This window comes from Copadichromis virginalis, linkage group LG2 (assembly GCF_057382275.1).
Source record: "Copadichromis virginalis isolate Kocher_CV1m ecotype Utaka linkage group LG2, C_Virginalis_male_GT1.1, whole genome shotgun sequence".
Lineage (NCBI taxonomy): Eukaryota > Metazoa > Chordata > Actinopteri > Cichliformes > Cichlidae > Copadichromis > Copadichromis virginalis.
This window is the reverse complement of record NC_140619.1, coordinates 3872760-3897395: the sequence shown is the minus strand read 5'-3', so window position 1 is coordinate 3897395 and position 24636 is coordinate 3872760. Positions and strand designations below refer to the sequence as shown.

Genomic DNA, 24636 nt, shown 5'->3' with positions numbered 1-24636 from the left:
AAGCTCCACACTTTTCCTCGTCTTTCTCTCACGCTCTTCCTTTCTTTTACACACCGATTTAAACACACACGCGCGCCACAGGGGGACGTGTTTGATATCCGTATTGATCGCTGTACCCTGTTTGTTTGCACAGAGGACAGCTGGTTGATTGCTCTGTGAGTAAAGGAGCAATTCTTGCCCGCAACTGCACACCAATACCGTTATACCTCCCCAGCATAAGTAATAGATTCTCACAAAGTCACGCACACACCAACCCACACATATGCAGACACAGTAGTTTTGTTTGCACAAATAAAGTCTGTACTTTGAAAAAAACAAAACAAAAAACACACATACAGGTATGTTTTTGGATTGAGCCATAAGTACAACAACACCTTATAAAATCTCCAGGGCATGCACACACAGACAGACATACACGCACACACACACATGCACAGCATTAGCATTGGATCTGTGATAATGAATGTTGCTGCTGCAGCACGAAACAATAGAGTATAATAGGATGATGTATTGTCATTCCTTTAATGGAGACAAAGTCATCCTTCTGAATGGCAGTGCCAAGGATCACTGCTACATGTCTGGATCCTTTTAGAGTCATTGTATAACTCTACACTTTAAATATCTTAACATAACTTTTCAAGTTAAATATAAAACCAATATAATTTTTATTGTCATGTTTGCCTCAACAAATATCTGACTCCAACAGACGTTAATGTCTGTGCTCTTTTCTACATCTCTGTATACGTGCACAATCAGCCCATTGTTAACACACTGGCTAACCTGCCAAACTCATCTCCTGTTCCTGTTCCTGTTTAATTGCCTCCTAACCTTATAGATTTTTTTATATAGCTTTTTAAAATGTCTCTTTTTTTAATACATCCTTTGATATTGAGCCTCTAAGTGTCTTTGTCTAAGGCTTGTTTAGCTACCCCTACGTGTAATTTGTAACTTGTTGTGTGTGCAGATTGTCTTTGTCAGTATCCATACATTGATTTATTTTGACCCCTGAGTTGAAATAAAGTGCTGTTGGCTGCCAGGGAGTGAAGTGATGAAATCTAAAGGGCAACACAAGCCAAGAAACAGGCATCTGTAGTGTAAGACCTGCGCTGCATTCAAAGTCAGGACAACGTCCGTTTTCATAAAACACAGCGGTCACAAATTGGCACACTAAGATAAAGTTTATCCACATAAAATGAGTCTTTGAGTCCATACTATAATTTGTTATTTAGAACTCTGAATTGACTACAGTGGCTCAAAACAGTGATTTTAAACATGATGCACAGATACAATTGCCATCAGGGAAGAAAGAGTGGGATGGTGAGTTAAAGTAAGGAGGATGACTGGGTGGGAGGCTGAAGAGAAGGATGAAAAGAAGAAGAAGAAGGGTGGATTAGTTTCCATTTATCATCCTGACAGCTGACCCTGTGGATGGCCTTGGGACCTCGCTGCATCCTCCTCTTTTCTCCTGATTTTCCCTCTCCTCTCCCCTGTTGTCTCCACTTTTCCACTCCTCTGATTTCCTTTTTATTGCCCTCCTTTCCCACTCCTCTCCTATGATTTTCCCTTTCGCCTTTTGTCTTCTCTCTTTTGTCCACAATTTTTTGACTCATTTTCTATCTTACTCCTGTGACTTTTTATTAAATACTCATTTTAATAAAACAGTAATTAATTTTTTTTGTGTGTTCATTTTTCCCTCCTTGTCATCACAACACCATGGAGACATGAAGAATACATGAACAGTTGAATGGGTTTCCTTGACCATCAGGAGAGCAGAAGCTAAACTGTAGTAAATTTTCCCAAATGTCGGCTGTGTGCCTAGTTTTGATGGCTCCCTATGTGATAATAGAGTATTACTACCAGTATGATCTAATAGGTCTGCAGCCTTCCAGAAAAAATGATGGAGTTCCCTTTGGTCCTTTTGAAAAAGCTGAGAAATTTTCAGTCTGTTTGTAAAGACAGTGGCGTTGCATTTACAGAGGAGAATGATCGAGGAATCTATTGGAGATTCAAATTTAAACTATTTTTGAAAAGATTATTCTGTACATGTAACTGCTTTAAAACTGTTCATGGACAGTTTGTAGAAAAACCTATTAACATTCATTTTAATGTTTCAGTTCCCATTCATCATATCTCATTACATACTGCCCCTTTGGCCTTAATTTCATTAGAAGTACAAGTTTTGTTGTCAGTAGTCCAGATTTTCATCAGAGCCTTTTTCTTCTTCTACACTCACATCAGAATGACTCTATGTAAACACATTACTGCTGAGCTGCAAAACTCAAGACAACATTTCACACTGAGCGACCTTGGCCCGCATCTGCTATAAAGCACTGACTCACCTGCAGAAATATTTTGTAGATGTTGATTGGAACAGCCACCTTTTGAACTTTTTGTGCACTTGCGTTTGGCTTTGGTGGCGGCTAAACAGGACTTTATTATAACCTTGGAAGTAGAAAAAACGAGCTTACTGTGTCCAGTTGATATATATGTATTGGAAATTCATAATTTAATGTTTCTTTTTATGTTGACGTAAATGATCTTTTCAGTAATTAAAAAGTTTAAATATCTTCTCCATTTCTCTATTTTTATTCCTGTCTCTGTTCCTCTCTCTCTCTACAGTCGTCTGGAGCAGAACTTGATTAAAAGTGTCCCTGCTGGAGCCTTTTCTGCCTACAAGAAACTCAAGAGGATGTGAGTCTGTCTGGAACGACCTGCATACATCTAAACACATGCAAATACACACAAGTATTAAATAATAATGTTCAATATATTAAACAAGTTTTAGGCAAACTACATTCTAAACAAATGTCTACTTTCTAAGATATTTTTTATGATTGCTAATCTTAGTGTTATTATGCCATGACTGAATGGTATAAGTGTTGTAAATAGATATAAAAAAGGCCAATTAACCACTGAAAAATTGCATATGTACACAAAGGCTTTAAAAAGCTTTAAAAAGCCCACTACTAGATTTTCAAGTAAGATTAAGAAATACCAGAATCATTATACCTCACTATAAGGACCTATGATTGAGGTTTTTCCTCAACCATCATCTTACCAAATTATGACAGAAACTAATATAACTAATAACTAATATACTATGTACACAGTCATACAGATATAAAGATTAATAGTGGAAAAGTTGTTATCATGCAGATGCCCGAAAATGCTAAACACGTGCAAGGTTACAAGGTTATTCACCCGCCTGCTCACAGTGTTAACCTCTCCTCAGCAGCAGTGTTTAACAATATATCTTACAACAGTCAAAACTGACTGACATGAACTGCACTTAACATGTCACTGCTTCCATTTTCTCGCTTGCCCTCATTTACTTATATATTCAGTCCCCTCTTTCTTACTCTTGTCCCCGTGCCATGACCTCTGCTGATGTACTCTCGCATAATCATTTTTCATACAGTTCTAGGACATTCGCACAAAAATGAACCCCATTGCTGTGTATTAGAGTAATCTCACACACACACACACTCTCCCACTCTTTCTCCCCAGTGACTTGAGTAAGAACCAGATTTCTGACATTGCTGCCGATGCTTTCAGTGGCCTTCGCTCACTCACCTCATTGTAAGTATGACACATGTGCATGTAAACGGACACAGACATGTACACAAACACACATCCAGACAGAAAAGTAATTGCATTTCCAGACATTAAGCAAATAAAAATGTTGTCACAGTTGATGCTGACAAGGGGAACACAGTGCAGCCGAATGTGTGTATGTTCTGTACGTGCATCTGTGAATATGTTGTTGTGTATGCAATTGTGCATGTCTGTGATCACTCACTATGTCTGTGTGTGTCTGTCTCTGAGGGTGAAAGTGATAAGAACATGAAGGACAGTTTAATTTGAATCAATCTGGAGCATGAAAATGAGACAGACAAGAAGGGGCAGACAAGGTGAACCCTACTGGGTGTTACGACTGAACATGTATATGCACAAACAAGCACACGCACTTACACACACATACGCAGGAATGTCACTGGGAGGCTAAACCTCTGCACTGGAGTCCTGCTCAAGCACAAGGTTACAACACATACAACTGTTCCAGTGACTTAAATTATGCAACTGCAACTGGAAGCACATCTCAAACCTAATTTCGGTCTTTGACTAATAAATGAGATCAATTGTAAAAAGCAGTATGCATAGTGAGAAAAGCCTTAGTTTCAACGTGACTGTGATGTCCATGTTTTCATCTGACAGAAGTTTAAAAAAATGGTTTCCACTGGAAACAGACAGCTTTTTGTCTTTGATTGCAACACAATTTCAGTTCTTCCAACTAAAATAGTTTTTCCAGTTGAGTGAACATGATGACTTTTTCATTCCTAGGAGATGCACTGAGCGTCTTTCTTGCCTTTTGGAGAGCTGAATAGTTGTAATTTAATGGAAGATGGGTCAGGCTAAGAAATACAATAATAACAATGAGGGTATTTTAGTTTACAGTGTCATTTCAAGTAGTTGGCGAATCGAGTGTATCTGCAGATTTTATTATTTAGATGTTTTCAGGTAGACTAAGTGTTCTTTTCTGTTACTGGCTGAAACAATTTTTCAATTCTTAACTTAAACAAAGACCAAAAATCTATAGCTCTCCATTGATCAACAACATTAACACAGTAATCTATTTAAAAATTGGACTTAGGGTGATGTGTCTCAGAAATGTGTACAGGATATCTTCTTTCAGTAGCATAACCAAAACTCCCAGAATGTTCTCAAAATAAGAGAATCAGCAGGGAAACTCTGGAGGACCAATAAAAATATTTTATTAGGCCAAACGTCGGACTTCACATCACATAAGTCTCAAGCCTTTAAAGTCATGTAATTTGTCCATTTCAGGGTACTATATGGCAATAAGATCACCGAACTGCCCAAGGGAATATTTGATGGACTGGTTTCCCTGCAGCTACTGTAAGTATCGTCTGTCTGGTCTGTTGTTCTGTGTGTGGCTGGATGCATGTGTGTGGTATCCAAAAAATACACTGGGCAGTATATAAAATAATAAAAATACGAAATCATAATAACACCCCAATAAAGAATGAACTACTGAGGAAACATTGTATACAGTTTGAGCCAAATGTTCAAACAGCTTCAGTTTCTTTTACTAAATATCAACCAGTAAACATGTAAAATGTCTGATTTTACTTTTCTTTTTTTATTGTTTGAAGCCAAACATGACAATATTTGGCCAAATAAACTATAAAAAAATAAATAAGGAGGTCCATTATAGCCCTGTGCAGCCAGTCAATTTAAAAGACAACTCAATTAAAAATACTCCAAAATGCACCAACATGAATGAGGGGTCCAGTTCAGTGATTTGAATTATCAGGCCTAGAATACAGCAGTAGTTTGCTACAGCGAGTTTAGCACACCTGGCAATTAAAGAGGCAATGCTTCTAACTGTAAGCATTATTGGAACACCTCCAGGATGCATTATAAAACCACAGCAGTCTGCAGGTATTGGTGCTCTTGACGCCAGCATCAGGTGGCCTTTAGGAGAACTGCTGTGTTTTGGTCCCAGAGTTTGTCACTTCAGGTTGACATACTTCTGAAGTGGCCATCTGTGGAACTGCATTTTTTTTTTTTTTTTGCAATTCCAATTGGCATTAATTGGTTTCAGTGGAGCATAATAGGCAGAAATTACTACATTTATATGAAGTGTACTTAATTTTCCCTGGTTATGGTGATTTACTAATTTGGCATCAGCAGTCCGTATCCACCTCTGGACAATTATCACAGCTAAGGCCAATGGTATGGGTCGATGTTATTCACTATTGTGCAGTAACAGCTACTATGGAATGTTGTCTTCCACGATTAACCTTTGAACTGTCATTTATCTGTGTATGTCAGTATAAAATGCTAAGTATGAAACAAATAAATTGGTGTGCTGCAATACGAACTGTAATCTCCCACAGTTCTTGTTATCTTACGTATTGTAGGGGGGAAACTATTAATTCTGAATAATTCCTCATGGGCACAGATTCAAACTGCAGCTGCTGGTTCAACATGCAGTAAAAAATTCTATAACAGCTACATAAGTACTGTATGTGGCATATGGTCCTCGGAAATGCCGCAGTCCACTGCAGAAACAGCTAATGTTCTGGGCTTTTCCATCGTAAAGTGAAGCGAAGCGAAGAGAATGAGGACGAGTGAGCCTAACCCACAAACACCTTTTACAGGCTTAGGTGGATCATTTGGATGCATGGTGCATAGTAAGAGAGAAAGAGAGAGGGAAAGGGGGTGGGCAGATGTGGATGGATAGATAAATTAATGGATGGCTGGATGAGGAGTGGAACTGACGTAGACATTGGAAAGAAGACAGATATGAACAAATGCAGGAAATATTAGAAGAGCAGAAATAACTACTGGGAGATCAAATTTGTGCTTTTTGTGTCAACCAGTATGTGACACTGTTATCAATGAACAACTCAAATTGGAAAGAGCATTTCCTTATATTTCTTCATGCATGTATGCATTGTCCATTTACAGGATGATTCAGTCCCATTGTTGTGCATGTGTATAACAAACTGAATGATTAGCTAATACTCACGTATTGAAACATTCTAGCACTCACTCAGCAGGTGAATGGAAGAAATGCCTTTTAATATTTCACCACTGACACAAAAACCTCTCATGTCTCTGAAGGCAGTCAGTTTGTCAAGATTCACTCACATAGTGTAATAATTATAAATTACATTCAGCTTTCACTCTTGAATAGAATAGAGCATCATGTTAACCTATGACTGCAAAGATGTGTTTATTGCTTTATATAGCTACTGGTCTGTTTATAATCTCTGGGCTGCTTTGTTTTACTGGTGCGGTTTCAAGTAATTAGTTCCCCCTGTGAGCCGCCTAATGAGGCGTGGATATGTCGCAGAGCAGCACGTGTGCATGTATCACCTGCGAGTGTGTATGTGTGTGTGTATATGCATAAATTAGATGTGCCAGTACAGGCACTCGTTAGAGTGGTTTGAGAATGAACTGCCTTACCAAGCACCAAGTTAGTTACCTGTCAGGGAAAGAAAGGGAAAAAGTAGACTGTTTAGTGTGTGACAGAGAAAAAAGAATGTAACAAAAGACAAGAGGTGGGGAGGGTGAAAGAAGAGGAAAAGTGGAGACTGAGACAGACCCGAAGCAAGAAAAGAGGAAAGGTGGAAATACAGGGAAAAGCTGACAACTTGGAAATATCAGCTAATGACGTGTAGATATGAAAAGACAGCAAGATGGAGAGAAGGTAGAGGTGAAAACTTTTCTGTCATTTACTTAATCCTTCTATCACATTTCTCATTTCCCATTGCCTCTCTCCTCCATTTTGCTTGTCAGCCACGTTCGCTTAAATATATATATCTGTGTCAGTCCAAATTAAATTTTCACCTGTCCCTTCACTATCTCACTCCATTATTTCCACCACCCTGTATCCATTCTTCCTCCTGCCTTTCCCTCCTTTCACCATCTGTCTCTCCCATCAAAACAAGGTATTACACTCACACACCCAACGGTGGATATTCCCCTCCTGCTCCAGAAGAGAAAGTATAAAACTGCAATTTTCAAATTTATGTGTCACATCCAGAAAAAGTATAATCATGAGTATGTAGGGAAGGGAGGGGTGAGTTTGGTAAGGGACAGAGGATGAAATAGTGAGTAGATGACAGGAGAGGAAAATAGTGGTTTTGCATTTGAGATGCATCTGAGAAAAATGAATTCTCATTATCGATGTGTGCGTTTATCTTTTGTTTGTCTTGAGCACAGATAATACAGCCAAATAAACAAAACAGAGGCAGATGAATAGCAAATGTTAATGGCTCTTCTTTGCATTTCAGATTGCTCAATGCCAACAAAATTAACTGTTTGAGAGTCAACACCTTTCAAGACCTACAGAACCTCAATCTCCTGTCATTATATGACAACAAGCTGCAAACCATCAGTAAAGGACTGTTCACCCCTCTGCGCTCTATCAAGACTCTGTAAGTTCATATATGTTGTTTTACATCATTTTGGTGTCTTAAATAGAGCTGCTGCTATCAGTTGAATCAATAATTAATATGCTGACATAAATGAATTGACAATAGACTGCTTAGATGCCTTACTAGTGAGATATTCCATGCATGTTCAGATGGAGGAGACAGCAGGGCCGATGCAGATTATACAGGAGGGATTATATGTCCCTTCAGCCCTGGGAATGCCTTAAGATCCCAGAGGAATAGCTGGCGAAAGTTGCTGGAAATTGCTGCACCTAGATTGGACTGATACGCTGGCAAGTGTTTTGATATGTGATTTTTCATTTTTACATCAGAAATACATTCTCAGTACACTGGGCTTCTGAAATAGCCAGCCGCTTTTTCACCAAAGGTTTTTACTGCAACATCTGTCGTTTCTCATCTAATATCAGTTTAGACTTAAGAATAACATTTTCACCGGTTAGTTGACACCGCAAAAGTAAAAACAGGGCAGTAACCTACTTGACTAGAAAGAATCGACAGTTGTCTGCTGATTGCACTGAATTTGTTCGTATTCAGGAAACTGCTGCAACTACTTGCAATTGTTTCCTGTTATCAGCACACGATTGCTGATAACTTTGGTCGTTCTATGATCTCCAACCACTGTTTCCCCTACTGTGACTGAACGAAAAGATGTATAGAGATGATAATTGAAAAAAATCTATTTAGAAAACTGGGCCTTCATTAAGTATCTATGGTCTTCTGTTGGTTAATTAATGAAGGTTATTAGTGTTAATGATAGCTATAAAATTCTTCTCATAACGCTCTCAGCTGCTTGAAACGTAAAATAACTCACTTAATGCAAGAGTAGCTCTCTTGGAAAACATGTGCCTTTGGATGGGAAAAGAAATGCAACAAATGATGAGTTGAATTGTAATTTTTCTGTAGAAGACAGTATTCAGTATATTTATCCAAACCCGAAATCTCAGGCAACTGTAGTAAGCTTGAGATTCTTTTTTCTACAAATCAAGCTTCCACTCTGTCCTTGGTCCTTTTTCTTTTTCAGTCATCTGGCCCAGAATCCCTTTATGTGTGACTGTCACCTGAAGTGGCTGGCAGACTACCTGTTTGACAACCCAATTGAGACAAGCGGAGCACGCTGCAGCCACCCCAGAAGGCTGGCTAACAAACGAATAAGCCAGGTGAAGGGAAAGAAGTTCAGGTGCACAGGTAGGAGATGACTTTACACTGATATACAAGCCAATCATGTATCCAAAATGTATACACAAAATTGTTTTGCAAACCTAGCTATGGATTCCCCCAGATTTTAGTTGTATATATGTAAAGAGAATCTATCCAAGCAGAGCACACAGCTAAAGAAAAAATGCAGGTAAGCATGCCTGAAAAACAGATGTAAATCAATCAGGTTATACTTGAAATGTCACATTTCACAATTGAAGCATTACAAATATATGAAGTATTAAAAGTGCATAAATAAAAACCAAAAACAACTACTAAACAGACACACACCCACAGTTCTTGTCTCTGTGGTAGTGTTGTCTTGCTCTTATTTCCTTTGATAGGAGCCATGGGTTTCACTAATTACAACACAGACCAATTCAGTATGACGCAGCACAATAACTAACTCAGCAGGGACTATCCACAGACTGTGATTGCTCACTTGTGTGAACGAAATTATGTGTGTGTGTCTATCTAGCTGTGTGTGGCTACACTAAACATCAAAACTGCTTATCTGTAGTGGCTTTTTCCACACTGTTTGTTCCTGTCATAAATACTAGTACTGGAAAATTATAATCCTTGAAGCTCTGTTGTGTCAAACTGGTTTTAGGCAAATCACCAATTTAGACAGTATAAGTAAGGCATACACACTGTAGTGAGAATCTCCTTTGCTTTTTCTAGCAGACCAGCGTCTTGTTATCAAGGGCGACACCCTATTATTAATGCTTTGTTTTATATCTAAAACCTCAAATTTGCAGAAGAGCTGAAAAAGTTGATCAAAAGCAACTTTTTAAGCACCAGAATGATTGTTTTTACTGCAACCATCACAGCATCTGTCAATGTGCCATAAAAAGTATTTTTTGACATAACATAGTCACCCCTTCTGCTCTGTGAAATGGTGTGTTCCCAGGATCAAATGGACACACCATTAACAGCATAACCAATACCATTAAATGGCAAGAGGTTTTATCCAAAGTGCTTGTGGTGGCGTGGGCACACATCCTATATTTTTAGCTTAATATCTCAGTGGTATTCAATCTCTTAATGTTTGTGCTCTGCCCATTGAGGTAGATAATAATCAAGATAACCAGATTACAAATTCCCCTAAACTTGGTTATGGCTGTCGTCTTTGCTTTGGCCCTTCCTCTCTGCAGTCCCATGCCTCTCCCTGCATCTCCTCTTCCTCTCTGGACCTTTGTGGATATTCTTGCTATTGGTGGGCAGTGCTCTGATCCTGCCACCCTCCCTGTGTGGATCTGCGGCTGTCTGTTGCCTCTCCTGTCCAGTATGGACCCTGCCCCCTGACTGATTGGTGCAGCTCTCTGTTGCCCCAACTTCCTCCTGTGTGGACCTGCATTTTGATTGGTTCTTGTGCAGCTGTCTCTTGTGCTTGATCTAACCATGTGGCCCCGCCTACTGTAACATCACATGGTTCCGTCAAGCGCCAGGGACCGCCTAGCACACACCTACCTGCCTCTCCCAGCCAATCACACACCTTGGAGCAAAAACTGGGTCAAACATTTAACCTTGTTTGCATTTATCTGTAGGGCTTGTAATATGTGAGTATGACTGTGGTTGAAATAAATGAGTCATAAACTGACATTTGACATTAAAATACAATCAGGGCTGACTATCAACACCTACTAGTTTTCTCTTGCTTATCTCATTGTGATGCCCTGTGGAGTTTTCTTGTAAACCAACACAATTCAAGTGGGTGTTTATTTCCAAGTATTATCTGTTTGTATGTAGCTTTCAATTTATTCTCGGTCTTTTTCTTCTTTTTGTCTTTTATTGTTTTGCCTGCTCCAAAACTTAATTGGTCAGTAGGTCTGAACTAAATTGCCAGTGTGCACCCATGTGTACTCGTGATACTGTGCACTTGCACAACACAAACCAGAAGTAGACACATTTTTAAATAAAATCTTTATGGTGACACTCCGGCTCAAAAACTCCACAGGGTACATTTAAGTGAATTGAGAAACATCCACATTTCGCAGTTCACCTTGATTGCAAAACTGCAAGCATAAATTTGAACTCTAAAATTGCATTTAAACAGATGCTCCTACTTTTGTCATTGTGCTCTGGAAACATCTCCTTGTAATGCTTCAAAGCACATTACAATGAATGCTTGTTTTCTTCACATTTAGATTCTCCGATCGCATGTCAGTGTTTCAGTGGTTAGCATGGCTTATTGTGCATTCATGTGCTCCTTAGATAGCCCCATTTTCCTCTGGTTTTTGTTTGTTCTGCCAGCTTTGATGTGTTTCTATGATTTTGGGTTGGAATGTGGAAACAAAACTGATGCTGCAGACAAGATTTTTTTTGTCTCTCAGTATGTAGAAACAACACTGGTTTCTCTTTCCAGTACACAACTCAAGTTGAGTAGAAAAGAACTAGTCCCTTTTTCCAGCTTATCCAGCTCTCTCTTAAGTTGGATAGCAGCAAGTATTTACAACCTTATTAAAAATTTAATGCAAGATAAAAAAACATATATAATACTTGAATTTTTACCATTAAACTTTCTCGACTGCCATCAGCCAGATATGTACTTTATCTGATATGTATTTGTGTGTGCGCTCTACAACAAAAGTATCTCAGACTTTACATGTTCTGTCTCTAACTTGAGGAGGACGTCCATGTGAAGTTTTCCCAATTATTCCAATTATTCCAAAGCCACATGATTGCACAAATATTCCATCACCTCTCTAGCCCTACACACCTCTCACCCGTGTGTCTGCTAAGAAAAATTCAGCCATTACTATTATTAAGATGATAAAAACCCACCTTCCGGTCTTTGCTTAATTCCCCTTTATTATTCTCTTTCCCTTTCATCCGAACTTTCCCTTGCTCTTTGCTCTCTGTCAGCTTACCCAACTTAACCAACAAGGTTAGAGACAGCCCAGAGACAATATTGCAAAATATTTTTTCCATTGAAAGAAGCTAGCCATGTCTCTCAAAAGATAGACATCACTTGAAGGGCACTGATCATTTGCAGAAAAAAGAAAAGAAAACCTTCAATAGGTGGTCTTAGTTGTTTAACAATGAGCAAATGAGTCATGAAAACAGACTGGAGGCAGCGAATACTTTGTGCCAATGCAAGAATGAAGAGTAGTAAAATGAAGGAAAGATTACATTGACAGAGAGCAGATGGATAAACAAAGAGAGAACAGGAGGAAGAAAAAAAGATAATGATAACGGCGTGAACTATAATGAGAGTACAGTATGTGATGCATGAACGCACGTGCTGCATGATGCAAACCGGGTCTATTCTACAGGCACTCGCAGTCATAAATAATATCTGCTCATATTATGTCTAAATAACAGAAGTGGTCTCTGGCTCACCTTGTTAAACAAAAACATCCGGGGTTAAACCACATTTATCTACAAGGTGATTCCATAAACCCACCTGGATATCTGTTCGTTAACTTGATTTACAGCAGCGGCCATGCAGAATTACTGCTCCCTGAATCAGCCCCGTGCCTGCTTGCAGTACAGAGCTGTAGCAGCAACTGCAGCCTGCTGTTTTAAGTAGATGGACTAGTTTTGTTTTGGTGTTGGTGACCGTCCTAGAATTTTACCAACAATGAAACTTCTTAGGAAACAGTTCAACCAGATAGCCTGGGAGAAGAATAACAAAAAATATTGATTTTCTTTTTGTTTTTCTAAATATAAAATTATGTAAATGATTATATAAATGGGATTATGTTTACATAAGTTTGAAGTCTTGTGTCCATGGTGTCTTATTTGAACTTTTTTCCTCTTTTTTCCTCCCTTTGTGCCTATTCGCTATTGCCATAATTTACCTCCTTTTTTCCATCCCTTCTCTTCCTAGCTGTTTTTTCTTCTGTCTTCCTCTTCATTGTTATTCCTAGTTACATTTTTTTTCTTCTTTTCTACCCTAAATTCTGATCCGCAGGTCAGGAGGACTATCGCAGCCGTCTGAGTGGGGAATGTTTCCAGGACCTGGTATGTCCAGAGAAGTGTCGCTGTGAAGGCACAGTGGTTGACTGCTCCAATCTCAAGTTGACCCGAATACCGCCACACATCCCTGAACACACCGCAGACCTGTAAGTCAGCTGGCCTTACTGTTTTATATAGATATACATATATGTGCAAGCTCTTCAAAAAGCTGAAACAGTAAAACAAAACGCGTACCACAAAATCTCAAAGAAGCTTTTCATGTTTTTAGAAGCATATGCACGGACTAAAACACCCACTTATACATATGGCAATCGTGTGCCATGAAATAGTAGTAATGTTTTTAAGGCCTGTGTAGATGGAAAGACAAAAACTCACATATGCATGTCCTTTTTGTCTCTCTCTGCTTCTCTCTATCATGAATGTCACTTGATTTTTAGCTCTCAGACCAAAATGCTCCTCAGCAGTCTTTTCCATCTCCCTCCAAGTCCCAAAGGAGCCATCATCATGTCTGGTGAAGGGTCTCACACTAGAATACTGAATAGTCCCATTGATCATTCACTTTCTGGCTTAAAAATGAGTAACAGATAACGCTACAGGAATACTGTAATATCTGTATGATTTCATGTGGGTTTTAAAACACAGACAAAAACATTTACAACAGTTAGACTGTTAATCTGTAATAATTACCAGAAAGGTGTTTTTTTTTAAAGCAATTCCTAATGACAGGTTCTTATTAGTAAAGGTTTTTTTTTTTCACTTTTTGAATTAAATAACACATTTCAAGACATCACGATCTGCTTTTGGAACGTGGTCCAAATCTACCTTGATTCATGCATGGTTTTTCAATATGCCACCATGTAGAGCAGGGTGATATCACCAAAAATATTTATCACGTTATACATTTGAAAATTTGCGATAACGATATAACTGACGATATAATTGACACTAGACAAAATACTTCACAACTCCACAACTTTATTAGTGCAAAAAAACCCAAAAAAATCATCAATGTATTTTCACTTAAACAAGCAGCTGTTTTTTATGTGCATTAAAGATATATAAAAATTTAACAGTGCAAATGCAAATTCCTCGCTGACAGTTTAACCAAAAGGCATTTCCAGTGGAAATTGGCCGACATATCCTCAGCATAACCATGTATAATATCCACAAAACTTAAAAAGAGGTTATACACACACAATACGGTAATACAGGGTGGGCCATTTATATGGATACACCATAATAACCTGGGAATGGTTGGTGATATTAAAGTCCTGTTTGTGGCACATTAGTATATGTGAGGGGCAAACTCCTCAAGATGGGTGGTGACCATGGTGGCCATTTAGAAGTCGGCCATCTTGGATATAACTTTTGTTTTTTCAATAGGAAGAGGGCCATGTGACACATCAAACTTATTGGTAATGTCACAAGAACAACAATGGTGTGCTTGGTTTCAACGTAACTTTATTCTTTCATGAGTTATTTACACGTTTCTGACCACTTATAAAATGTGTTCAATGTGCTGCCCATTGTGTTGGATTGTCAATGCAACCCTCTTCTCCCACTCTTCACACACTGATAGCAACACCGCAGGAGAAATGCCAGCACAGGGATCCAGTATCCGTAGTTTCAGGTGCTGCACATCTCACATCTTCACACCATAGACAATTGCCTTCAGATGACCCCAAAGATAAAAGTCTAAGGGGGTCAGATCGGGAGACCTTGGGGGCCTTTCAACTGGCCCACGATGACCAATCCACTTTCCAGGAAACTGTTCATCTAGGAATGCTCGGACCTGGCACCCATAATGTGGTGGTGCACCATCCTGCTGGAAAAACTCAGGGAACGTGCCAGCTTCAGTGCACAAAGAGGGAAACACATCATCATCTAGCAATTTCAAGCACTGCGCATGCGCGTTTTACCCATATTCTATTGCGATATTTCATTTTCTTATTGTTGCCGAACATTATACCGGGATTACCATGAACGGTATGATATGGCCCAGCCCTACCACCATGTCCCAGTAGGCTATTACAGTATGAAAAGTACTGCTAGCTTAATGGAAAAAAAGAACTTGGATCAGCATATCATTATATTTTTCACTAACCAGGAAAAAAAGGAAACATTTGCTTCAACCTACTCCCGATTTTTTTTAAAAAAGGAAAAAAAGTGATGATATGAAGGTTGTATGCTTGCACTATCTCTTCAGAGAGAAAGGTTAAGTAATTTAATAGAGATTGTCAGGGAAAAAATAGCAAAATTAACATAAAACATAATGATGTGATTTGAAAAAAACCCCACCGCTTTTAAGCGATAAAATACATGCCAATCTTTGACTTTTGATTCAGAACACGAGAAAAAAGTGTTGTGCTAAAAACAGCTCATTTTACTTTCAGCACCTTGACTAATCTTAATCACACATTCAGTAAGTTAAGGAAAGAGGAAATTGGAATCCAGACAGAAAAAAAAGTTTTACCTAATAATGCTAAATCACCTGCAGCTTTAAAATGCAGGAGAAGGATGGAGAGCTTCTGCTATGGTTATCAGTGAGATAGTAATGTAGAAAAGCTTCAGGGGATGGGGATACTACAGCATTAAGGCACACACAGGATGGTTGTCACAGTATTACTTATGGAGGTTAGTTGTATGATGGTGAATTCAGCCACAGCTGCCACTTTAGATAACTAATAATGCCAGCACTACACAGACCATTAGCCCCCAATTTATCCGTCTCTCTTTCTCTCTTTGGTTCTTTTTCTCACTGTGAACCTCGCCAATCCTCCCTCCTTTTCTCCCTATCCGTCCCCAGGGTACGTCATGTCAGAAATGTATACTTTGTCCTTTATGGTTGGTTAGAGGGCACATCAGAGTTTCTAGTATTTTCTACACCTTTTCTCTCTCTAGCCTTCCTTTTCCTTAAGAACACAACCACCCAGTATTTTCTGAAGGCCACAATCGTGAGCACACAGAAACAAACACACAAGCTGTCAGTTCATGGCCTGTAACCTGCCTTATCAGGGGAAATCAGGGGAGGCTGTGGTTCAGCTGAGGGCTTATATACTTTTTGCTCTCTTTGTCTCGTCTGTCTGTCTTTGGGACTCTTTCTGCTAGCCATAAAAATCATTGACATCGGCCTTGGGAGCATTTAATAAGAATGACATCAGTCTTATGAGAATTATAGGCACTTTATTAAATGTGCTGTACATTGTCAGGCCACATTGGGGCCAGATCAGATGATGAAGAGATCAGATGTGTTTTTGATACTGTCAAAATATGCAAATAAACGCAGCAATAAAAGAGGCATCATTCTCCTACCATCAGAACCTACTTCAGGCTTTTCAGTGTATTATTTCAGTCTGTGTTTATCCAGGCCAATCCATCTTTGAACCCCCTCATATCTCGTTACAAATTGTCCCCTTGAGCTGAACTTTCACTTTCTTTCGTGGATTTTTCTTGCTCTGCTGCTTTCACACATACACGTACACAAAGTGCATCCTTTTAGCAGCGCCCTTTTAGTACAAATTACCTCAATAAACCAGATGTCTAGCTTCCTTTCTCTCAAACTGTTTTCTCTTGGCTTAGGGCAGTGTGGCTATTGATGACTACATATAAAAGATTCATTGCTCTTCTCTTCTCTTCTCTTCTGATTTTCTTTTTTCATCCCTGTGTTGTTTTGTGTTGCATCATATTTGCAAAGTCTCTGAAGTCCTCTCAACTTACATGTGGCCATCCCACCCTTATTTTCTGCCTGTTTTTTCTCTGTGTATGTAGAAATTCACTTGTGTGCACTAAAGCAGTTTGTTTCATGGAAGAATAAAAATCTAACTCCCTTTCTCCATCTTCCTCTCTGTAGGCGGTTAAACGACAATGAGATTGCTGTCCTGGAGGCTACAGGGATTTTTAAGAAGCTGCCAAATTTGAGAAAAATGTAAGTGTATATATATATATATATATATATATATATATATATATAATTATTATTATTATTATTATTATTATTTTTTTTTTTTTTTTTAAAGAGGCACTTCCATTATATGATTCAAAGGTTTTAATATTTAATTTAATATATTTAATATTGTATTATGTATAAGTCCAGTAATGTCTTACTCCTCTAAAAATTATGTAAAGTGGACCTGGCATAGAAAATGGAGGTATTATTTATCTGAAGAGAATACAATAGGCTTTGGCTTTCTTTTTTTACTCTTTATTTTGATAATAAGTGATGAGATTGATTCCATATTCATGACAGAAATAAGCAGGTGTTATAAAGAAAGAGAATGAAACTGGAAGCCAAAAGTAAAACTGAAGAGAAAAATGAAAGAAGAAAAAAGAAAAAAGGAAAAGAGGAAAGTAAAATAGTAGAGATACCGGAAGAAGATCGACTGAGCACAGGCAAGAGGATGGGAGGAACACAGAGATGGAGAAAAGGGAAGGGTGGATTGGAACTATGCAGGAAGCAAATATGAAATGGAAATAGAAGATGGGCCTTCGTTCAGATTTACAGTCAGTTCTTATCTACAAACTACTCTAGGTTTGTGCTCGTGTGTGTGTGTGTGTGTGTGTGTGTGTGTGTGTGTGTGTGTGTGTGTTAGGGAGAGATAGAGAAAGACAGAGCAGAGACCAGAAGTTGATTTATTGGAGAGGAAATTGCTAACCATCTAGCAGTGTCACTGACAATATAGATTGGCGAGCTCTCATTTCCATTTTCCTTCTCTCAATTCCTTCCTCCTATCCTCCTTTCCTCGCTTCTCCTCACCTTACCTCACATTTTCTGTTATCCTTACATTTGCTATCACATTTTTTTGTTTTTATTTTACACGTTTTTTTAAACCTGTCTTTCCAGTCTCATCCTCCACCTTCTCTCATCTTCAGTAAACCCGATAATAGGAAACACAATTGACCTATGAATGAAGACTACAGTATGTGTGATAGCTATCATCCCCAATTATTGTCTTTGAGGCCAAGCACTCATCCTTTTCATTTCTTTTATTGTGTCCATGAAAGAGAGAAAGAAGCCATTTTTAACTGGTTTGTACCACTTTGTTCTTTTAGTTTTATTTGAACACGCTTGGTGTTTTTTTTATCAGATATAGTGATGGCAGGCTCTGTTATCTGAATATCTAATGTCTAAGAGAAGGATATTAAGATGAAAGAAAAGAAGGTTAACATTTATTAGTTGAAGGGACATGATTAATTACTGCAATTAAACTGGGAATGCTTTGCATGCATGTCTGTGTCTTCAAAATGCTGCGCGCCTGCATTTCCATTATCTTGTTGCTGCTGTCGGTTGTGTTAGAAAAACATGCATGATGGCTCAAGCAAACATGTACAGGTAAAATATCTAAATACAAAAGTAAAAATGCTATGAATGTTGTGTGATCTCTCCTGCAGCAACCTGAGCAACAACAAACTGAAAGACATCCGTGAAGGGGCATTTGATGGAGCAGGTGGAGTTTTGGAGCTGCTGCTAACGGGGAACAAGCTGACCGGATTGCAGGGACGCATGTTCAGAGGCCTCAGTGGCCTGAAAACCCTGTAAGTATAGTTCACAGCAGTGTATATGTGTGTACTTGTTGTGTAATAAGACTTACGGAAATTTCATTTGAAAGTTAGAATAGGTTTAGGATAATGGAAGTGAAATTAATTGATTTTATGCTAGGATGTAGGCAAATAATTGAACACCACTGAACACAAGGGCCCATTCTACAGTTGCAGCCCAACCCATGTGAAAATAATCTATGCACAGCATGCTTGAACACAGTTTTTGTGTAAATGGCACCTGTTCTGAAAAAAATATGTAAACCTAATTGTTGAAAATGTGGTTCAAAAGTGTTATTTTGAGTTCAAGATCCCACTCAAATGACATTTTTTAAGGTCAGTCCTGTTTATTTTAAATTTGTCAAATCTTTTGAATCAATTATTCACTCTAATCAACGCAGCCCTGTTATTCATATTACCCTCAGAAGACAATATGAACGTTTTGGTTTTTTTTTTTACTTTATTTATATAACTACATTTATTCTTGGCTTTTAAAGTCCATTATACTCCACTGCTTCATCTTTATCTCTAATGATATTTAAAAAGATTTGGTCTCTGAGAGCATGTCTAAAAAAAGGCTATTCTTCTTTTATAAGATCAGTCAGTATATGTCTTTATTTATTTATTTCCTTTTTTTTCTTTGTATAACATCAGTACTAGCTTGTTGTCAAAGACTTAACAGAGTACAGTTTGTATTAGCACCTGACATAGTAGTGTGTTTTTCTTCCCCGGTCTAAAAAAGAAAGCATTGTTTACTCACTTACATTGAAATTAAGGCTAATGACAGCATATTGTTGTTCCTCCAATTTGGACACCCACTTTAAAGAGCCTAGTGTCCAATTAGGGGTTACAGGGTAGTGTATAAAATCACGAACTAATGTTGTCTGTGTATACTCAGTAATGACTAGCTAATCTTATCATGTATATATATGCTGCCTAATGACTCTCTAATGGTATCATGGCTGTCTCTGTATTATGTAAAGAGGGCTCCCTGCTCCAGTAATAGCCTTGCTAACTAGGTTAGCTTGTCCCAGAGATTGCTAATGCTAACTAACTCACTTAGCATGATCCCACATGACTGTATGTCAAAGGCTAATGTCATATTACAGAGTCTGCCACGGCTGTCCTATAGGGACTGGTTTAAATCCACTCCTTTCTCTTTTATCTTTTGTCCATGTCATTATAGGTTGTATTCGTTTATCTCGCTGGGCTGTCTCTTTTTATCTAGCCTTCCTTATTTTATTAGTACATTTTTTTAAAACTCAAAACTTCATATTAAGTAGGTTAGAAATGTGAAACGCTGGATTATTCTAAGCCTTGACTTTAATGTAGTTTGTGACATAGACAGTGAAAAAGAGCCAATAGTAAGTATTGTGTTTGCTTTCATTTATTAATCTATTGTATTTGTGTTTCCAGCATGCTACGGAGCAACCAGATCAGCTGTATTGACAACAGTACCTTTACAGGTCTGAGCTCCGTCCGTCTGCTGTCACTGTATGACAACAGGATCTCCAGCATCGCCCCGGGATCATTCTCCACCCTGCACTCCCTGTCCACCATGTAAGCCACATCCGTCACAATTTCTTCTCCTTTTTGTCGCTCATTTTCCTGTTTTGCTTTTTCATTTCCATCCCATCATTTATCCCATCTCTCACTTTGTGTCACTATCTGTTTGTGTCTGTCTTCCAATCAGTCTCACTGCTTGTTTGTCTCTCACTATCTTCCTCTATCCCCTAATTTTTCATAGCCTTGCTGTGGGAGTTGTCTTCCAAGCAATACACACACATTCCCGCCCCAACGTTTGCACACATGTTGTTCTCTGGACACTATTCTCCTCACAGATGCTCTCCATCATTATCGACTAGATTGGCCTGAATCCCGGGGCATTTGTTATCAAAGCTAAATATTTTTCAGCATCTGCACACCCACACCCACATTGGCACACAAGACCAATTGCAAGCTTGCTGTTATCTTCCCAAAGATTCACAACTGCTACGACAAGACGTGAATTCGAGAATCGGTGTATTCGTTTATTCGTTTATCTGCTTTGTGCATGTTTTTTTCAAGCATGCTTTAATTTGTGTGATGCTGATTGGTGTTAAGTCTTTACACAGAACTGCAAATAATAACTCTAATCCAATAAAACTATGATAAGCACTAACCGTCCACCTACCATTTTTCTTAGGACAAAGAGACTGGGAAGCCTGAGAAGTGAATGAGTGTTTTTTCTTCAATCACTTGACCACCCATGTTGTAAATAATAGATTTTATCAGCTTAATAAAACATGAAAGGTTGATTCTTTTATTTTTTATTTTTATTTTATTTCATCCTCTCTGCTGTCTTTATTTCTCTCTGTGCTTCCTTCCCTTGTTCCACCTTTTGTTCTTGCTCTCTGTCCTGCTGTGTACCTGTCATCTCTGATTCAAGTTCCTGCCTGACTCTTTTGGGAACAACGATGGAAGACATGAAAGGGAAAATGTGGACACAGAGGATGAGGACAGATATATTTATTGTTGCATAAAGTCAGAGTCTCTCGGTGTTAATAATTATAAGATATCAAATTTCATTCATCCTTTGACACATTCATTCTTTGTTTCAGCGTGTTTTTCACTGGCTTTGTAGTAACACTTGATTTGTATTCAAACATCTGCTTGCTGTCTGGCATGAAAGAAAGATGGATAGTTTTTATTTCTAGACCCTCTGTTCATTCCCTCCTATCTTTCCTCGATTTCTCTCTCACTCCTGCTCTTTCGAATATCTGTCTCCATTCTTAGTGCTTCGTTTCCCTATAGAGTTTGTCCATGTAATTAAAAGATTAACACGCTGAAAGGGAAGGAAGGGATTTAGCTTAGGTTTAGTTGCCATGCAGTGAGGTCAATTCATTACAAGGAAATGAGTAAATAACTTGTCTCTATCTGTGGCAGCACCCCATTAATATTATAGCACATATAGCAGCATTTAGGTTTATTAGTTTAGCATAGGACAACGTGAACAGCAATGTGACACTTGCACATCTTTAGACACAACATGGGGACTTTCCACTATACCAATGGTTATACTTCACAGAACTGTTCCCTTAAATTTTCTCAGGTACACCACCTTCTGTAACAGCATCCTTAAATCTCTTTTTCTGTGTAGCTCACTGTTGATATTTCTGAAAGACATTGCTGAACGTTGTTGAATCTAAATCACTGGCAGCGAGCTGAGAAGAAGATGCCAGGGGCCAAAACAAAATCAGACAGCAACATTGTCAAGCTTCATCTGTTACAAAGTTGCCCACAAATATTAGATGAGTGCCAGGATTTGTTCTTACCTTTAATGTTTGCATTCAACACATTGGTCACACATTTAAGAATGAACGTTTAACTATACTAATAATTGTAAAAAGCCACAACAAACCTACAACTTGAATGTGCCACAAGATTTTAGATGCCCAGAGCAGCTTTGGTTTAGGGATGCTGCCTGTCTCGTATGTGTTGCTAACGCGTCCTTTCCACCCTTTTCAGTTTAAATATGGCTCAGCATAAATATTACATGAACTGTGTTACAAAAGCAACAAAATGCAGAGAGAGGTGGTGATCAAAAATGAATAAAATGAGCAGATAACCTTTTCTCTTTTCTTTCTCTTTTTCCCTGTTTCTCAATCTGCTACTTTTTCCTTTTCTCTCTCCATCTCCCCTGTTCTTTGCAAAATGAATAAAAACAGCCGATAACCTTTCCTCATTCCTTTCCCCTTCCCCTTTAGCCCGTGGCTTGCTTTGTCTTCTATCTAAATTTATTCAAATGTATCACTCACCAAAATACCATATAAAGCACTGCCATTATTATCCCTCTGAACGGCTTCCAAAATAAATTCAGAACAAAGTCTGTTTTGTCCTCGTTGCTCTTCTCGCTGTCGTTTTGTTGTGCTGCTTGTATGTTACGGTCTAATTTGGGGTGTGCGAGTTGTCTGGATGCAAAGTCAAGGAAAATGTTTGTGATGATAAATACCTTATATTGTAAGAATGGATGTTATGTAACTTTGTGCGGTAGGATTTAAACTTACCCTGATTCATTTATTTCCTTCCTCCTCTCTCTTGCTCTCATCTGTCCTTTATTATTTCCTTAGTAATCTTCTGTCCAACCCATATGTGTGTGATTGTCACTTGGCCTGGCTGGGTCAATGGCTAAAGAAGACCAGGGTGGTGAGTGGAAATCCCCGCTGTCAGAAGCCAGCCTTCCTGAAGGAGATTCCTATCCAGGATGTGGCTACCCCAGACTTTACATGTGATGGTGAGACTTTCTAGTTTCCATTCTTTGCCAATAAGCCAAGTATTTGTTTTTGTTTTAGTTAAGTAGAATTAAAACCACAGTTCTTGGTGTTTGGTTTGGTCGGCCACACAGGATGTTACAACTGATACACCAAACTGTGTGGAAAACAAAAAGGTCACAGCCTTAAACCTGAAATAAATGACATGTGTCAGTCAGCGGCTGTGTGTCCTGTGCAGATAAAAGGATGACTGAAGCAACTGAAAGGTGAACTGAATGTGTCCTTGAATCGTACTAATAATAACTGAGGGGCTTCCTGACTTTCAAAACCCTACATAGGAAAATTGTTTATTCAGTAATAATGTCAAATATGTATTTGGGCGAGGAAAATAACAATAAAACACTTGTGTTGTGTAATGAGTCGTCCAATTTGTAGCGCTGTTCAAATCTTAACTTTAAATTTAATCCACTAAAAACAAAAAGTGAGAACACAGATGATCACATATACGTGGCACTTAATTAGCACTACATTCAAGAATTGTCCACAGCGTATCAACTGATGTCTGACCTCACTCCCCCTCGAGTCCTAATCACAGCACAGACTAAGCCTACTGCTACCAAAACGCATTGTTCTTTGCATCTATATTCACATCACAAAATCCTCAGATATGCACAAACCTTCTGGTTTGGATGGGAATAGATTTGGTTATAACATCAGTGATCCAGATTTAACAAAATTACCAGATACTCTGTCATTTCATGCCTTCGGTCTCACTTCAGTAGGGTATTGTGAGGACAGAACGATCAGTAACCACTGGCATACAGCAGCCTCAGATGACATCAGCTTGTGGTTGCTACAGTGACGTTGTTGTTACCACGACGATGCCTGCCTATAGCAACTTAGGCTGTCGGCTTGGCCGCCAACTTTGACGCCATATACAAAGTGTGGTTTGGCTCTCGCGTTTATTACATTTGTCTTTATTTTCCCTTCTTTGCTTTCTGTGTAGCTTTTACACTTTAAACTTTTTTCGATCGCCCTTTTGCTCTCTTTCTATCTGGTAGTGCCTCTCTGTCCCTCCTCAGTTTTTTTTTAAATTCATTACACTTTTCTAATTTCCTGTAGCTGTGCTGCAGCCATTTACTGAAAATGAGTTTGGAAAGTCGTTAGCTGGATTGGTTCAAGTAAGGAAACTCTAAGATGTTATCAGATCTTGATATTCATTGTTGCATCTTGCACACACACACACACGCACGGACGCACACACACACACACACACACACAAAGCTACATCAACATTCACTGAGCTGCACAAACATGAATTCATGTCCTCGTATCCTTGCAATTGTCAAAATGTATCTCAATTCATTCTAAAGTGGCAGCTCTACTAGAACTCGTTCATGCAAAATGGTAATTAACTGTTAAAATGTAGAATTTGATTAAATGACATCTCTTTATTGCATTTTAGGTTGAGATAGTCAAAATCTTGGATCTAGATCATTACCAGCTTCAAGTGAGTTGTTCTTTGGCTCAAGGCCAATCAGCTCACAGAGGTTTGAAGGCATCCTCCCTGCCTGCCAGGTGTCCGTACTATTAAGCATAACCTCTTGGTGATGCTAAAACGTTACACTTGAAAGTGTAATTCTCAAAGCGGTTCACAGAAGACCAGAAACAAAGGGGCACGCATACTTACACACGAGCACGCCGTGAACCAAGGTCCCATGTCCAGTCTATTTATAGTTGAGTAAAAT

At 38.6% G+C, this 24636-nt stretch overlaps 1 protein-coding gene across 1 annotated transcript in view; it reads left to right on the top strand.

Moving 5' to 3' along the window:
- The window catches only part of slit3 (slit homolog 3 (Drosophila)), a 241607-nt gene that overhangs the window by 179240 nt on the left and 37731 nt on the right, over positions 1-24636 (top strand). The window contains exons 10-19 of the mRNA XM_085468616.1: positions 2620-2691; positions 3508-3579; positions 4846-4917; positions 7827-7970; positions 9010-9173; positions 13099-13249; positions 16954-17028; positions 18492-18635; positions 20055-20198; positions 22748-22911. Of these exons, the coding sequence (XP_085324742.1) occupies positions 2620-2691; positions 3508-3579; positions 4846-4917; positions 7827-7970; positions 9010-9173; positions 13099-13249; positions 16954-17028; positions 18492-18635; positions 20055-20198; positions 22748-22911 (1202 nt within the window). The remainder of the gene's footprint in view (positions 1-2619; positions 2692-3507; positions 3580-4845; positions 4918-7826; positions 7971-9009; positions 9174-13098; positions 13250-16953; positions 17029-18491; positions 18636-20054; positions 20199-22747; positions 22912-24636) is intronic.